This window comes from Crocodylus siamensis, chromosome 1, assembly GCF_052110815.1.
Source record: "Crocodylus siamensis isolate JL-2025a chromosome 1, ASM5211081v1, whole genome shotgun sequence".
NCBI classification, from domain to species: Eukaryota; Metazoa; Chordata; order Crocodylia; family Crocodylidae; genus Crocodylus; species Crocodylus siamensis.
The window spans coordinates 193,265,251-193,283,633 of record NC_143395.1 but is presented as its reverse complement, the minus strand read 5'-3'; the positions used below and the strand labels follow the sequence as shown (position 1 = coordinate 193,283,633).

At 43.8% G+C, this 18,383-nt stretch overlaps 1 protein-coding gene across 1 annotated transcript in view; it reads right to left on the bottom strand.

Moving 5' to 3' along the window:
- Positions 1-18,184, bottom strand: part of TMX4 (thioredoxin related transmembrane protein 4) — a 65,190-nt gene extending 47,006 nt beyond the window's left edge. The window contains exon 1 of the mRNA XM_090051614.1: positions 17,741-18,184. Coding sequence (XP_089907740.1) covers positions 17,741-17,958 — 218 coding nt within the window. The 5' untranslated portion in view covers positions 17,959-18,184. The remainder of the gene's footprint in view (positions 1-17,740) is intronic.
- Positions 18,185-18,383: the final 199 nt, after the last annotated feature.

Genomic DNA, 18,383 nt, shown 5'->3' with positions numbered 1-18,383 from the left:
ATCCTTATAAAAGGTACAGGAATACGAGCTGAACACTGCTATTCAACTCAGCTACACAATTATCACTGTGCTGTTGAGAAAAGCTTTCAGTAGACCACATGTAAGGTACACCTTGGCTGTGTTAGTCATTAGGATCTACACTTAATTTTCTTTCCTGGGGCAGTACATCAGGGAGCGTGTTACTAAATACAGTGATCAACTGTATACTTGTCACATTTAGTAATGCTTAAGTTAAAATATTGCTAGATGTATTAAAATAGTGTAAATGGATGCTGCATGAGAACCTGGCTTTGGGGGAAGTCCATCTGTCCACGCAGCTGCTTGTTGTGTGCCGTAAGGGCATAAACATCTAAGATAGAAGTCTTCCCCTGTTAGTACTCTCTAGGATCAGGCATGGATAAATCCTGGCAGAGCAGCATGTTTCAAAGAAACTTTATAGCAGGCTGCTGTAATAACTGAAGTCACCCTTTGATGCTGTTCAAAGTTTTGGGAACCTACAACTAACTCATCTTTCACTTCGATGGACTATTTTTTAATTTATTGCAAATCAACCCTTCACACCCCAGACCCAGTCAGGGACACACCTTGGGTGACAATTACTATTCAATGGTGACCATCCATCAGAATTCAGTGATGTTAAAAAGTACACAAAAAGTAACAGGAACTGGGAGGCAGTCTGTAGAGCCTCCAGCCCATCTGCAAGTGGTAACCCCAAATACAGGCTGCTTGGGAGGACTGAGCTGGCTGAGGGAGATAAGTAGTGGTTGCAGAAAGTGAAAAGGCTCCCAGGGAAGAGTATCCAGGGAGAGGCTCCCATGGAGGGAAATTCTGGGAGAGATATTCAGAAGAAACCAGAGGGCTCCTGGAAAAAAAACCAGAGAAGGGAGACAGAGAAGAGTTGGATGGAATTGGTAACAGAGATCCAGCTAGAAACACACCCAGGAGACCTGAGAGAGACTGAGCTTGAGAAAGATGGGCCTGAGAGAGCAGGGTCACGCTCCTGAAAGCTGGAAGTCAGAAGCTCGGAGCTGAGAATGGAGATGGAGACCACCTGCAAAGGAGAACAATGTGTTGGCCGAGCAACAGTGAACCAGAGGCTCCCTCTCTTGGGCTGGAAAAGACTCAGCATCATGAGCTAGTTTTGAGGGTCTGGGTAGATGGGTTGATGTTGACAATAGACTGATACTCTGGTGTTCCTATAAAGCAAGCGTGCCCAAGGACATAAAGGACTGTGGGAAGTGTTAGAGACTGGGAGAGACTGTGCGAGCTGAACAAATCCTCAAACCTGCTACAAGGCTATAAAATAGTTGTGAATTAAAGATGGCAGTTGGGGAAATGAATACGTGGGGACAAAATGGAGACTAAAGTTACAAACAAACTAATGAAATATTAAAAGGACACTGAATACAGCTTATGTCCCAACACTTTAACAAGCAGACGTATTTGGGCAGTTTTATATAATGTGCTTCTGGAACAGCTGGCTTCAGAACATTTTCAGGAGCTTTGCAATATTAGAGGATGGGGGAGGGGTATAGTTTACTTCAGCAAAAGCCCCACCACCTAGTCTTCAAGCAAAACCCCCAGATCCTGAAATTTTTCATGATTACCGGTTATAAAAATTGAATTAAAACAGAATTGATTCTTGAAGAATCATTTAACATTTATGAAAAATAATCTCTGAGAAACAGCCCCCGCACCTTGTAATGCTAAAGTATCTTAACGCTGTGAGCAAATAAATGTTCACAGTAGTGCAACAAATGTGTGAACCAGACAACTTAAAAAAAAAGAAAATAATGAAATGCCTGACACTAGCACTGTAGCTTATCACTTCTTATACAGAATATGCCCCTTCAGCAGTGAAAAACAGGTCAAGGTCTCACTGACACCTGTAAGTTGTTAGATCACAGGTAACAGTGCAGTTCAAAATTATCATATTTAAAAAGTGTTGTTTAAAACTGCTTGAGGTTCAATGATACATTTGTGTTTCATCACTGAACAAATAGCATAAGCAGCCTGCAAAGACAATAAACTTTTTATTTTAAAGAATTAAGCTATGTTTTAGTCTTTCTTATGCATACAAAAGCCATAGAAGTACTGGTGCTTAGAAAAAAAGATTGCTACTTAAGCTCAAAAATTTCTTCTCAAACCAAACTGCCTGTTTCAATAGTAACCATATTTACATGAATCCAAGATAACTGCAAGTTTAAGAGTACCATCCCTACCCCCCAATACTTAGGCTCCAGTTGGTATTCCTGCCATACTTGCTAGTCTTCTCCTTAGGCTACAGTCAGTCCACATTAAGAAATCCTTGACACTTGCATAATTTTTGGACCACCACAGCTAAAAAAAAACAACACATCTTACCTTAAAAAAATTCATAAACTCTTTAATGCACAAACTGCACCTCCACAAAAAAACCCACTCTCCAATTCTGCAAGTAAAAACCCCACAGCTACTGGCTAGTAATTTAAGAGTAAGTTGCTTTGCACTTGTGCCACTCCCTTGATTTAAAGCTCTCAACTATTCTTTGTAGCATTTTTAAGCATCACAAGAGGCTTGTGTTTCATCATGCCCATTCTGTAGAGATGGGGATAAAAGCTGAAGCCTACAGAGATAGAAGTGAGTACAAATCAGGCCTGCTTTTATTCAACTCTACAGAAATTGGGGGGTCAGCATCCTGAAAGAGATCAAGGCACTATAAACAGAAGTGGGACTACCAAAATCTACAGAACTATGAATAATCTGTACTATGTCCTCCCCATTCAAAGTCCTTCGAGCAGACCTCCCCTAAAGAGATGAGGCCTCTAGTTTATGAGAAGCAGCAATCCCATCAGCCTCAAGTCTCCTTTTTTGTTACTTCCCAGTGCATTATTTCCACAGCATTTTTATCATCTCTAACATAGTTAAGTGCAAAAAGTCCACAAAGACAGCAAGAATTTGCACTACACTCTGAAAGTGTCTCACATGATAGTACACTGCAGGCCCCACTGTAATTAATAGGTTTCTTTAAAAAAAAAACAAAAAAAAAACCTAGGAAAAACGCTGTATTTTAGTCACTGATGTTAAGAAGCCATGAGGCCATGAGTATGGTATCAGTAAAAACTTGCTAGCTTTCAACACTTCTTACCAAACTAAACACCATTTTTCAGTAAAGTAATATCTCAAATTACCTATGTTTGTCAGCTTTCATACTCAACTTACAGCCTTACTAAAATTCTGACAGGGTAACAAGTTGTATATTTGAGGATAGGTTCAAACAACAGACCAGTGAGGTAAGCAGTTCAGGTAAAATCTGATACTAATTAATATAATTAGGTTTGCACTGTGCTCACATCTCTCTCTCTCGCGCTCTCTCTCTCTCAATGAATGTCAAGAGGCAAAATTCCCCAATTTCCATCCCAAGAAATTGAGCCACTTAATTGCCTCACTTAATACTAGCAGTTATAACAAGCAGAGGAGCTACACGGGGCAAGGTACAATTTATACGTATATATCTATAGATACATCCAGAGAGAAAGATAGAGACAGAAAGACCTGTATAGACATATACATATGCATACCCATGAAATCTTTTTCATCTGCTGTCTTCATGAAGAGTGTGTGTGTGTGTGTGTGTGTGTGTGTGTGTGTGTGTGTGTGTGTGTGTGTGTGTGTGTGTGTGTGTGTGTGTGTGTGTGTGTGTGTGTGTGTGTGTGTGTAAAAAAACAGACTAAAAACAAGACAAGACAAAAAACAGTACAGACTCTGAGGTTTAGGCAAGACTTTCAAGGTAAAGCAGAGTTAATGACACATTGTGCACCATATCCTCCAGATCAGGGGTTGGCAAAGTCAACTCTACAGTGCCACAGGTCTTTGCCCATGATCATCACAATGCCACAGTCTTTGCCCATGATCATGTCAGGACTGAGCAGTATGGAGCTGCATTTATATATATAGTCATATGATCATGGGCAAAGACCTATATAAGAATTCATGAAAACAGCCGAGGAAAAAGATTTCAGTATTATTACAAGCAAAAAGACTCCAGATCTGCTCAGTCTGCAATGCTTGTGGTGCCACAGGTGCCTGGATCTGCAAATGTGCATGTAAGACAATACCAATGACATCATCAGCTGCAAGGAGTAGTAAGAATACTACAGCTCAAGTCCAGCTAAACCTGTGTTTCTCTACAAGAGGACAAACAGTACAGACTCTGAGGTTTAGGCAAGACTTACAAGGTAAAACAGAGTCAATGACTCACATTTTGCCAACCCCTGATATGGAGGGTATGGTGCAAAGTCCAGCCCACAGTGCCACAGGGCTTTGCCCATGACCATGCCAGGGCTGAGCAGTATGGAGCTGCATCAGGGATAGGGAGACAGAAACTGTACCCATGTTGTTACTGCTCCTTTGGTTCCCATCTCCCTCAAGGCTGAGTGCAAGCTCAGCTTCCAGCCAGAAGGGAGCTGCATCAGAGATGGCTGGATAGTGTGGTGTAAATAGGAGGGAGAAAAAGGGAGAAGCACCATGGAAGCAGCTCCCAGCTCCCTTGCAGCTGAAGGCATGCATGTATTGCAGCTGGGTCTGCAATGAGAAGCAACGCAATGCCAGAGCAGGCACAGCTCCCTGCCAGAGGGTAGCTAAGCCATGACCAGGGAGATGCAAGCTGCTTCCACACTGCTACCATTCCTCTGTGTCTCTACCCCCCAGCCAGCCCAGCCCTGGCACAGGTCCCCTATGACCGGAAACTGCACTGGCACCACAGCTGGGATGGAAGTGGGGAGGAGGGGGAAACGCAGTGGCAGTACAGGAGCAACTCCCCACTGCATGGCTTTGGTAGAGGCACAGAGATCCCCCTCACCCCCACTACTGTGGTGCCAAAGCCACCTGGCCTGCATCAGACCACAGCCAAGTTGTTTCAGCCCATGGCATGAAAATGGTTGTTGGCACCTGTTCTATGCTGCCAACTTTAGCCATCCTTTGAGCCACCTTGTAGAGGCTGAAGTCACCTTCCACAACAATGGCAAGACCTTATTTGAAAGTGAATATAATAAATGCCTGTTTTCAGCTTTCACTAATGTGAAAATTGATGCTCTCTTCTCTTCACTACCTTCTCCAGGGACAGCTTCAAGATGCTGCAAGAAACCAGGAACAAAAAAAGTGATCCAAAGAATGCCAACCAATAGCAGCCAACCAAAAAGGTGCTCTAAGACTTGCCAGAAGCAAAATCACATACACATTTAATACAAATACACCTGCAATAAAACTCTCATAATTTCTAAGTCACCTGTACTTTATGCCTTCTATTCCACGATAGCAAAAAAAACAAGTCATCCTGTAAATATCAAGAGAATACCCTAGAAACAGAGGGACGTACACCACAAAAACACCAGAATAAAAGCAATAACCTGTGTCTTCTATCAAATTATTGCATTTTACTGTTGCATACTTGGAGAACAAGATAGATTTACAGAGAGCAACAGACAGGAAATTCTGGACACTGAAATTATTTATGTATTTTTGTAAACTAGAAAAGAGGTAAAGGATAAAAACCACAAGTGTACTCCTCCACCCCCTAACTAAAGAGAAATTATGGTTTGTTATTTATTTTGCAACCGCACTTAAAACCTGTAGTCAGTTATAGTCTCTTTATGATCTGCAATCAGTTTACATAGTAAACACTAGCAATGGCAGGTGAGAACAAAACATTTAGCCCAGGTAAGCTACCTTACATTTCATCACGCCCAGTAAATCCAAGCCATAAACTCACTCATCCAGCTAAGTGATGATGTGAAGGGAGGACATACTGCCTTAACCTCATCTATCAGAACAACATGCTCTTTTTACCTCATCAGATGTTGTAAGAAGGTAAAACTAATAGTTTGTGCAGCCTCAGACCATTCCCAAGAGGTTCTCATAGGAGAAAAAGCAAACAGTCATTTCTGGCATTATGCCACCAGTATAATTTTATTTAGCCTGTCATAAAGACAGTTTTCCATGGCCTGAACTGACAGAGCCCCAAAATACTGGAGTAAAAGAAATTTGTAAAATTATACTTCTCAGACTATATTTTAATACCTAGTTCTGCCAAGGAAAGTTTCACCTTGGGGTTTGTTTGTTTTTTAAAGATATAGTGTGGTTCAAGAAATACAATACCATAAATGCAGTGATTTCTCAGACCCCATCCTCACAATGGGTTCTCTTAAGTCTCCTGTGTATTCCAAAGCAGCAGACAAGGTTCTCTGGGTAAATCTGATTTCTTTTATTAGACCAACTCAAATAGTTGGAAAAATTCTTAGCAAGCTTTCAGGTACAAATACATTTCAACAGGCTGAGGAAGCATCTGCAGTTGGTCTGTGCTCTTCCTGGATGCTTCTTCAGCCTGACAGGGTATTTATACCCACAAGCTTGCAAAGAAGATTTTTTCCAACTATTACAGTTTGTCTAATAAAAAGAGATCAGATTGACCCAAAGAACCTTGTCTGCCTGTCCTTAGACCAGCACAGCTACAACCTATAACCCTGTTCCAAAGCAGCAAATGCTCATGCATCAAAACCTGAGGGCACCTGCACAGATATATATATTCTGTCTTTATTCAAGTCTCAGTGAACCCAGTAAGCAAGACAGATAGAGTCCCAGTGCCCAGACCCTGAGAGGATGTCTTCATGTCCAATGACTGACCTCAGCAGGGCAGAAGAGCAGCAGAGATCAAGGAAAGGAAGAAAAGTATGTATTTTCTAAGCTTCAGTAGGATAGGTGAACGGAGTCAGGAGTGCATATGACAAAGGGAAATGAAAGAGGTAAGGAAGGCGCACAGTCCAAGAAAAGGAAGAATGGTAAAAGAATGCAGGCAGATGGGAGACAGATAACCAGGTTCTGTTGATCAGGAAGATAAATAAGGGCTTTCATGGTGCTGAGGCACAAACACCAAAGGGAAATGGCAAAATTACCACTGACTTCAGTAGATTTGTGATTTCACCCAACTCACAGAAATCTACCACCCTTCTCAATCAGCCTTAATCAAAACACTTCCCAGGCCAGCTTCTCCTCCTTCATATCTTCTAGTCTTTCTCTCCCACCACTCTCCCTCGCTTCCTCACACAGATTCCTCTAATTAGTCTCATGCCAGTTTCTTTCACAAAAAGCTGTTTCTTTTCCTTGCATTAAGCCCTCTCAGGATGAGAGGAGGTTACTGTTTATTAACACATCTACCGTAGCATAATTTTTACTGACGTCTATCTTAAATTTTTAGTATCAGAACTGATAATCCTGCCATTAAAAGCCTCCCCCCTCCTCCTACGCAGCCAAACTTGTGAAATGCTTGGCTATTTCTCAGTTCCTCGAGCCGGAAACTGGTGGCTAATGCTGTTGAGACTTGGTTGCCCACAGACATTAAGATCTATACTGATGGCAAATGTTTTCCTGGAAGCTTTCTGCAATGGACAGAAATGGTATAAGCCAATAATTCTCAACCAGGGTCCCACAGAACCATAGGGTACCTTGAGATCATAGAAAATTAGGGTTGGAAGGGACCTCTGGAGGTTACCTGCTACACAAGCTTAGCAGTGTACAAACATAATGCACAAGTTAAACCTAGAGGCTTTAAACAGGAATCCAGAATATTAAAAAAAGAGAGAGACTGCAGCATGTCAGAATCTTGAGTTTTTGCAAGAGAAGAATTGCTCGGGTTTTTTTGATTATAGAAAACTAAAGTGAAAACTAAGAGCTGGCATTTTCCAAGGGATGCTTTGAGTCTAATGAAAGCTGCTTCAAGTCACGCCAATGGCTCTCAACTTTTAAACACATTAGTCTCTAAGGTGCCATTCTTCTCTGCCTGCTGCCTGACTTTAGACTACTAACCCAGCTAATTACCTTTGCCTACAGATGGAATCATGTATGCAGTAAATAGAAAGCTATGTGTTGCTGGAAGAACAGACAGCCAAGTGGTATTTTAAAACCAAAAATTGGTGTTATGATTAAAAACGGCAGTACTATTCAGAATGAAACAGGTTCTAGAAAGCCATCTTTATCTGCAGCTAAGGCAAATACTCCTCATTTACCTTGGAATGAATTTGGCCCACACTATAAATTGTAACTACAGGTTGTAGAGCAAGATCACCTTTTAGAAGAACATTTCCCAATCATTTTGAAGGATCACTTTATGGAAAGTATAAAAATATCAAATTAGAAAAAGGGTAATACTAAAGAAAACAGAAGTGAACAGGAGCTATGGTTAGTAGTTTAAGCTTCCCAGCTCAATCTAAGAGCTCTCTCTGCTATGCAAGATATACCTTAGAGCAGAGATGTGGGACAGAAAATTTTTCAGTTCTTTATTTTTCTGTGTGAAATTTTCCATTTCTAAAAATTCATTGTTTCATAAAATTCATTAGTAACAATGAATGGATGCCAACACAACATTAGGCAAGCTTGGCAGTTTCAAAGTTGTAATTAATGTTTTTCACGTGATTATCCCTAGGAAGTGTGAGAGAAAGTACATATATGTTTTACTGATTTGTAAACAGGTTAAATACACTCATAATAATCCAACCCAAAAATCAAGTTATGAATTCACCTAATTGGCTGTGCAGATCAAATCAAAACCAAAGCTAAAATTCTTATTTAATCTCAGACTGCATGTGAAAGCAAAACCAAAACTAAAACTGTGATTTTCTGTCTCACTTTCAGTTCAACAAACACAAAGAGCAGTGTAGGAAGTGTTTGCATAAGACCTGTTCTGGCTTTAGTCCCTTTGGTTTGAAGTAGTCATAATAATGCCTAATCAGAAAAAACTAGTGTGGGGCATCATTATAGTAAAGTTCAAGACACTAAAGGAAGGAAGAAAGCTGGTAGATGTAAATACTGCAGGCAAGAGTATGCTAACAATGCAACAAAAATGAAGAAACATTTAATAACATGTAGAAACTATCCTGAAAGAGTACAAGCCATATACAGAAACCTAATACAATGAAGTGGTGGAACAACATCATCATCTGAGAAAAGTCTACTTCAGGAATCCTGTGTAAGTAAACAAATTCATATGTTACACATACAGTATAAACTAGCAGATACGTTGTTTTAAAACATAATTTCAGAAGTTGTTACTGCAACTCTGGACTATTATTTATTTATTTAAAATATTTGTGTCCTGCTTTTCTGCTTGCACTAAGCACCCAAAGTGGTTTAGGCTTAACAATAAATTGTTTTTAAATTACATAATAGTTAATTATCTATTTCAACTCAGCAAAGCAAGCTTCAGCCTCTGGCCGATGGCAGAGGCCAGGCTATACTTCCCTTTGCCTCTGCAGTCCCAGGGCAACTGAGCAGTAAATTGAGAGCAGCAGGTTCTTTCTAGCAGGGAGGGGGGAAAGCAAGCTCCCTGCCGCTTCTCCTCCCCCTTCTGATGGATGAGGCCAGACTAGAACAAGCTAAAATAAAAATCTTTTCCCCATTTTGTTGCAGGATCTTGGTAGCTGAAGTGAAATAGCAGATTTGCAAAAAATGGAAAAATGAAAATGTTGAGCTGCCAGGTCTGGGGGAAGAAGCAGCAGGATCCTCCCTTTCAAGATCACTGTCACCAGACATGCGATCCACCATGAGTAGCTGTTCAAGACAGTCAAGCTTTTTATCAAGCTTTGCGGACAAAATGTCAAAGGAAGATCAAGAAAAAGCAGATGAGACATTAGCTTGAGCTATATTTGCAAACGGTACACCTCCTTCCATAACTGAAAAATCAATACTGGAAGGAACATTACAAACTAATTGGCCCATCATATAAGCTTCCATCACGTTATTGCTTAATCACATTCTCTCTTCGAGTATGACAGAGTTCAAACAATGGTTATTCAAAGGACTGGTCAAGCAAAATCAAAAACTCTGATGTCAGGTAGATGGACTGATATACAAGGAAATCCTTTATTGAACATTATGTTAACGACACCTGAACCGATATTCCTGAAAGCAATTGTTACCAAATCTTCTCGTCATACAGGTGTGAGTACTAGCCCAATTACTGAGTGAAGAGACTGGAAATGTAAGTCCCTCCAAGGTACAAGCCCCTGTAAGTGATAATCAGGGATCCAGATTTTCCATTTCCCACAGAAAAATGAAGAAAACCACAGATTTCCTGGTTTAATCAGAGAAAACGCAGATTTCCCCTTTTAGTAAGGAAACCTGTGGATTTCCCTGTTTTGCAAAGAGCTCCCCAGGCTGGCTGAGTTGAAGCCTGCAAGAGCTGTTTGCAAAAGGGACGGGAAACCCCCAGCCCTGCAGGGAGGGGAAGAGAAAGGGCGGGACCCAACCCTTTCACATACTGGAGGCTGCCTCAGGATCCCCCTTTGTTCCTGGAGGTAAGTGGGGCTTGGGGGTTGTGAGGCAGGGCTGGGGGTAGGGAGCTGGCTGGGAGTTGAGGGAGCAAGGATGTGTTGGGGGAAGTCACGGGGCGTCTGCTGGCCAGCCAACAGGCACTCCTGGTGGGAATTTCCCCAAAACCTTCCCTTCCCCCTCAACCCAGGTGGGCGGGTAAGCAGACCCAGGGGGGAACAGAACACACTCTGGGGCACAGCAGCAAAGAGCCACCACCAGCTCCCACTTCAGCTCACTCTGTGCTCACTCCCAGGACCAAGGCCACAGGGGCAAGGGCAGCACAGCACATGCCCACCCAGTTGGGGGGGGGGGAGGGGGAAACAGAGCAGCTCGCATGCAGCAGTTGCCGCCATCACCACTGAACCTCACGCCACTTGCCTGCAGCACATGGCACGAAAGGCATGTTACGTGGTGCGGTGGCGGCTGCTGCATGCGAGGCCCCCCCCTCGGCCAGGCAGGCACATGCGGCCCATAGAGGGGCACTGCTGCCTTTGCCCCCCTGGCCCTGCTCTGGGCAAGCAGCATGGGGCCTGGCAGAGGCGGCAGTGTTGGGGGCAGAGGTGCGGTGTGAGGGCAGCCGCCACCAGCAGCAGCGGCACGGTGGCGGCCACCACGCCCCACACTGCTTGCTCAAAGCCGGGCCCCAGGGGACAAAGGCAGTGGTAGAGTGGCGGCTGCTATGTGCGAGCCCCTGCTCTCCCCCAGCCGAGCAAAACGTGGGGCACACAGGGGGGCACCACTGCCCTCATGCCCCCCCCGCCCCAGGAGCAAGCACAGAGATGCACTCCTCCCCCACCCCATTCTCTATCTACCCCTTCCTTCCCCACTATCCCCACACACACACGCACCTACCTGCTGGGGTGTCCGTGTCTGTGCCTGCATGTGAGGCTGAGGGGCTATAGGGAGGAGTGAGGGGCACTAGCAGTACCGGGGGGCCCACAGGGGGGCCTTTAATTATTATCAAGGATTTGGGGGGGGGGGGGGGGGGTTAATCGAGAATTTGTCATTTTTTATCAGGGAAAACCAGGATCCCTGCTGATAATGTGAGTAACACGAAAGCTGCATGGCAAATATTAAAGGCAAAGTATCCTCTTTTAATAGTATTTGGCTGCCTTGCTCATGGGTTGAATCTTTCAGCAAAGGACATAGTAAGTATGAATACAATGAAGACAATATTGGCAAACTGCAAAGCGATTGTGAAGGTATTCAACAATCATCACATTGCTAATCGGACTTTGAAGAAATTACAGAAAGAGAAGCAAGGGAAGGAAAGTGCACTTTTATTGCCAGGAGAAACTAGATGGAGTTCAGCTACAAAGTGTTTACTTAGTTTCCTGTGCACAAAACTGTTTGCAGTGTGCTTCAATAGATGACAGTATCCCAGAGTATTCCCGTGAATATTCAGAAGCAGATTCTCAACAACGATGTGTTCTGGGTTCGAGTTCAAGGAGCATTTGTTCGCTACTACCAGTTTTAGTGGCTATCAAGAAACTTGAAAGAGATACACCAAGCCTTTCAAATATTCCAGAGATATTCAGACAACTGAAAGAAAATCTAATCAAGCTTTTGCATTCTTCCAAAAAAGAAGTAAAAATAAATGTTTACTAAGACATCTGAGTTTTGCTCTCATCCAGTTCATCTGGCAGCAAACTTTTTGGATCCTCAACACAGAGGACAGCATTTATCAGAAGACAACTTACCTACTGCTCTCGATGCAATAGTGGAAGTAGCTAAGAATCACCTCAACATCAATGACACAGCCGTGACAACAGACATGGCCGAGTACAGTGCAAAAGAAAAACTTTGGAGCAAAGACATCATTTGGCAGACAGCAAAGAATAGGTCTCCTCTCACATGGTGGAAGGGATACTGTAACACCCACCTGTTGTCCAGGATTGCTCTAAGGATCCTAAGCATGCCACCAACAGTAGCTTCTTGTGAACAGAACTGAAAGGCATTCAGCTCAATCAAGACAAAAAAAAGCTAACAAATGAATGCACTGCCAAGCTTGTTTCTGTTTCTCAAAAGCTTGTGCTTCTGGAGAATCAGTCAGAAGTACAATTAGTGAAGAAGATGCAGTTTGATGATAAGTTGCCCTTCCCCATAGACCCACTGGTAAAACCATCCTTTAGTGAAAGAGAATGTGGGTCAAGTAGTTCTGAATCAGGTTTGCCTCAATCCGATTCTGAAACGGAACTAATAAATAGCGCGAGTGATTCTATAGATAGCGATGGTGAAACTGTGGGTGCCACAACAGCCTCAGTAAAAGACAGTTAAACTCTGTAGGAGATAAGTGGATGGCAAATTATGGACAGTTCTTTGGGCATGCTAAAATTAGCGTCTCAACAATTTTCAATGCCTTTGTTTTTTTCTCAATTTTTTCTTCCTTAAATTTAAACAAACAATGCAAGGGAAGTACATGCTATTGTATATGGTCTTTACATTTTTACAGGTATTCCAATAAAAATAATTTCTTTCCACATAAAGCTTTGAATTTGTTTGAATATACCATTGAAGCCACATTAAGTGTGCTGTATTTAATGTTCTTTCTAATCGAATATTTCAGCTCAAATACTTGTGGCTATTGAGACATAAAATTTACATGGGGTGCTTTTTTGGTTTTGGTTACTAAATACAAGTCAAATAAACATGCTAAATCAGATCACGCTCTGCTTAGGGCATTGGAAAATTTTCCAGAAAACCCATATCTCTGCTTTAACATGAATAAGAACCCTTTTTTTTAACTTTTAAAAAAGTGGAAATTGAAGAAAATCTCCTATATCTAATCTGATCTGGGAATGGAAAGGGGGGAAAAAAGAAAAATCCAGGTGGCTGCCTCTATCAGATAAGGCTGTTGTAAGATATTAAACTTGTTCTTTACAATTTCAAATGCCATCTAGTGAATTTAACATATGAACCACCACTTCTTCTGTAGGTGTAGCGAGGGTGGCTGGCTTAGAATATTCTCCACTTTGAGGAAGAGAAAACAAGAGGTCACAATTAACCACCCACTTACTTTCAGTATAAAATTAATATTCATGCACAGATACCGAAGCTTTAAGTTCTGACTTTACATAACAGCCTTTATTTATAATTCTTCCTAGAAATAGTCTACATTTTTGCTGGGACTTAATTTGTACAAATCTCTTTCATGCAAGTCCTATATTTTAGGCCTAAATGATATAGGATTATCACCACCTAAATACCAAGTGAATCAAGGATACTGAAAAGTTAATAGAACATTAAATACAATTTCATGGTAAATGGCCCAGTAATTTTCAGTCTGCAGCACCCAGACAAGTTGAAGTAGCATTGGTATAGTGATCACCACAATTCTTTCCTTGATTGTCCTCCATTTACATCAGAAACTCATTTTCATATCCCATTTTTGCATTTACAAGAGCCAGTAAAAACAAAACTCCACCCTACAAACTTACACAATAATAGTCTTTATTCAAGTACAGATCTCTAAATCAGGTGTTGCTGGATAGTCTGGGTAGACATCATCTTTGCCCATTTGCTGACATCACTACCCCTCAAATTCGCTTCTGAAACTTGCAGTCCCTAGGTGGAGCTGGGCAGGACCACACCCTTATAACCCTGCCCCCTACATAGGCAGGCTCCATCCCAGGAGAAAGAAAACCAAACTAAATTTAGGAAACATGCTGCCAAACAGAAGAGAATGGCTACTGGCACTGTAGAGTCCTTCATAGGCTCAATGGAAGTTTTCATCCAATATCTGCCCAATGATTTACTGGGATTGACCATCCACCTACCATTAAGCTTCAGGCACATTATTTAAGGAAGCTGGCAAAGACACCTGATGCGCAAACCATCAGTAGCACTCCTGCTGTAGCTCATAAACAACATGTTCTGTTTCTCACAAAGCCTTTTTGAAAAGCTTTTGCATAATCAATATATGAAAATGTTCCTCCTCTTTATGATATGGTTGTACAGGTCCTGACCGCCATTTATAAAATACTCGAATAGTGAAGATTTCAGGGCAGTCTCAAAGAAGAGAATTAAATGTGTCATGATAGAATTCTACAATACAAAAAGCCTAAGAAATATTACAATCTTTGTTTCACTAATTTCTTTTTCAAATGCTTTAGATAAAAACAAGCTTGTTACACCAAACTCCACTTATACATATCCAAGAAAAGTGCATAAAACTCAATTACATAACATAGTGGTGCTCAAATGGCCAGCTGTGTGGGCCTGATCCCACTGACAGGTCCATAAGCCTGATCTGGCATGCCACCCCAGCTGTGTGCCCACCCCAACAACATGCACAGCTCAACCCATGCACTGCCCCCAAGGCATGCTGGTGCAATCTAGCACACAGAGCCAAACTGGCCCGTGGGTCTGGAAATTTGGCAGCAGGGGAGCTACAATTGATGCTGCAAGGCCAAATTTTCAGACCCATGGGGAAGACACAATGCCAGTCCCAATTTCTTTGCTGGTGCTTACATTATAACAAATTAGAGGACAAGGATTTGTTTTTGCCAGTATCTTTTATTGGACCAACTGTATAGTTGGGGGAGAGATTAAACAATTAAATGCACCCTCTGACTAACATCTCTACCTATTATACAGTTAGTCCAAAAAACAAATCACCAAAAAAATCATTGCCTCTTTTATATTTTTTGGACCATTGCAGTTTTGACAACATCTTAACACTGTTATAGCAAACATCAGTTACCTGTGTATCAGTTAAGCATGTAAATTACTTAATTGCATAGCATCTTGCAGTCCCACTGTCTACTTTGTCATGATAATTGTACTCTGTTTACCTGCTAAAAAAACTAGCACTAGAAACACTGAAGGGGAAAACAGCTGTCAAAGGGCTGCTCTTAGAAACCTTGAAAACAACAGGAAAAAGCTAATCATTTTCAGGGTTCTGTCTCCTCTCAGCCTCAAGGATTCTAGCAGCAGCCAGGAACTGACAATAGTTAGTCAGTTTTAGTGCTCCTAAAACCACAGCTATGACAGCTCACATTAAGTGTGGTTAAGTGCATACTCCAGGAAAGCACATAGCCATTTTTCAGTTCTCAGGTTTAAACAGAGTACCACATATTTCTTAACAAATAGAGTAAAACTAGCCTACAGGAGGAAATTATGTGCATTTCAGACACTCAAATGCTCCGATACACTGAATGAAATCCTGGCATCTTTGAAAAGTTAATGGGAGTTTCCCCTAGTACAATCACAGACAACTGAACTCCTATGGATGTCAGTGGGAGAAGGACCAAGCTCACAACGTACTGGGGTTTTGTGCTTCATATCTCCCAAGGACAAGAATTTTAGATCCTTGCTTCTGGGGGAGGAAGAACATTTTAGAGGACATGGAACTGGTTACTACTTCAGAAACCTGCTCCTTCTCATTTCTACCCAGGAGAACTTTTGCAATCTTGTCTCTGATGCCTGATGAAGGGTTTTTGTACCCCAAAGCTTGCAATTAAAGAATTCTTTTTTTTTTTTTGCAAAGATCTAGTGGATCTAATAAAAAAAATACCACCTCTACCATGAGTCCTGATCACTTTTTCCTCTACACCAATACAGCTACAACCTGGATACCTACTCATGAAGCACATTTTACCACAGTTTGAGTGTGAAACGGTGCAAGACACATTCTTTAACTTCTCACTTGGCTTTCATTAAAGTTAATGCAATGAAATAAGCATGTACTGCTAAGTTTTTGCAGGAAGCCAAGGCCAAAAACTTTTACTACATTATTCTTCCTTGTGCTGAAAACTGAGTGACAAGAACAGATAATAACTGCAACCATCAACATTGTTTCTGTGCTCACAATTTACAGCTGAGGGAAAGAAGTAGAAAAAAAGTTTAGTCCAGGTAGGATCTCTCATATATAAGAGTTACTAGATCAGAACCATATTTCAGAGCTTTTCTATTAGTTATCTTCCTGTGCACATCAATATGGAAAGAAAGGGAGGAAATAAACTCTCTCTTCCACTCCCCTACCAAAGCTGGTGGAGAACCCAAGCACAAAACACAAATCTCCCGTCTCCTCTACAGCTTCCTTTCCTAAGTGCTGTATAAAATCCTTCTCAGCCTAGTGTGGGAGGGGAATGGATATATTAGCCCCCAGTCATCCCTGCCCCCAGAGGGCTTAGACATGTGAGATTCAACAATAATGTATCATTTCACTGTCTACATCCCAGGGAAGGGATTTGTTTCAGAAAAAAGAAAGAACACATATAGTATCCTCCTCACTGCAGCACAGATGCAGCTTCTGGTAGGACCAAGGGGGAGGAAGTGGGGGAAGAAGCTGACTTAGTGTTATATTAATATATGTTTATGCTCATTCTCTTCCCATTATGATTAATAACAGGAGCACAGTATTAATGCTTTGACATTTCCTAGGACTGGGGGGATGGACCAGGTCATGGCAAGAATGCAGGCAGTAAATGACATCGGTGGTGCTCCACCTTTTGGCCACATCAAGTGAAAGATCTAGAGCTTGATCATTTCCTCCATGCCAGGACTGGGCCCAGGAGCCCACAACACCTGTGCCTGGCCCCATATAAGAGTTACTAGATCAGAACCATATTTCAGAGCTTTTCTATTAGTTATCTTCCTGTGCACATCAATATGGAAAGAAAGGGAGGAAATAAACTCTCTCTTCCACTCCCCTACCAAAGCTGGTGGAGAACCCAAGCACAAAACACAAATCTCCCGTCTCCTCTACAGCTTCCTTTCCTAAGTGCTGTATAAAATCCTTCTCAGCCTAGTGTGGGAGGGGAATGGATATATTAGCCCCCAGTCATCCCTGCCATCCCCATGTGCTGCGATTTGGATCTTGGAGATGTGCCACCTCTGCCTGGCCCCACAGGTGTGGATGGGGGCCCCAGATCCCAGCACTGTTTCTGCCCAGCCTCACATGCTGGTATTAGGACCCTGGGGTCCTGCGCCACCTCCGCCCAGCCCCAGGGCTGCCAGCTATCATGATTTTTATATAAGTGACATGTAAAACAAAAAAAGGGCCAAAGTCTGTCACCTTCCCCAAGTGCAAACTTTAAGAACAACACCAAAAACCACGAGAGTTAGCAAGACGGCAGCCCTAAACACAGGGCCAGGATGGGGACCCAGGGCCCTGTGCCACCTCTGCCTGGCCTGATCCACAGCATCCCAACATCACTTCCATCCAGCCCACACACTGGGACCGGGGCCCTGCACCACCTCCGCCCAACCCCAGATCCCACTGCAACTTCCATCCAGGCCCACGTGCTGGGATCAGGCCCCCAGACCCCAGCACTGTTTCCTCCCTCCCGCCCAGCACCCTGCGGTCCCGAGGCCTGTGCCGCCTCCAGGACCGCTCCCCCTGCCTGCCACCCACCCCGCAGCCCCAGGTCCTCTCCCGCGGGCAGCAGCTACTCACAACTGCACCATCCACTGGCCGCGCAGCACCAGGCTCCAGTTGGCGGCGCCCAGCACCTGCATGCGGCTGCGCGCCGCCCCGGGGCTGCCCGCCACGCCGGGGGGCGGGGAGGCAGCAGCCACGTACGCCCAAGCGGCCAGCACGCCCACCACCGCCGCCGCCGCGCCCGCGGCCCCCCGCCGCCGCCGCCGCCACCGGCCAGGCCCGCCCGCCGCCATCTTGGCCCAAACCGGCCCCGCCCGAAGGGACAGCGGGGCCTCCCCGGGGCGGGGCTGGGGCTGCAGGGGAAGGCGCCACTGGAACAAGGCTCGGGGGCGGGGCTTGGAAGGGGAAAGCGGGGCCGCCGCGGCTGACCGCGAGCCTGCGGGGCGGGGCCTCTAGGCAGCGGGAACGAAGCTCGGGTGACTGGCCCTGAGGCGTGGGCGGGGCCTGAACAAGGGAGTGGCAGTAGAGTCTGCTTCGGAATGCGATGCTGCGGGGGGGACGGGGCCTCTAAGATGGGAACGAGGTTCGGGGGGCGGCAGCGTGGGCGGAGCCTAGGAGGGAAGAGGGGGGCCCTGCCGCTGAACGCGATGTTGGGGGCGGGGCCAATAGGTGGCAGGAGGGAGGTTAGGGCGGGGCTTGAGGCGAGGGCACAGTGAAG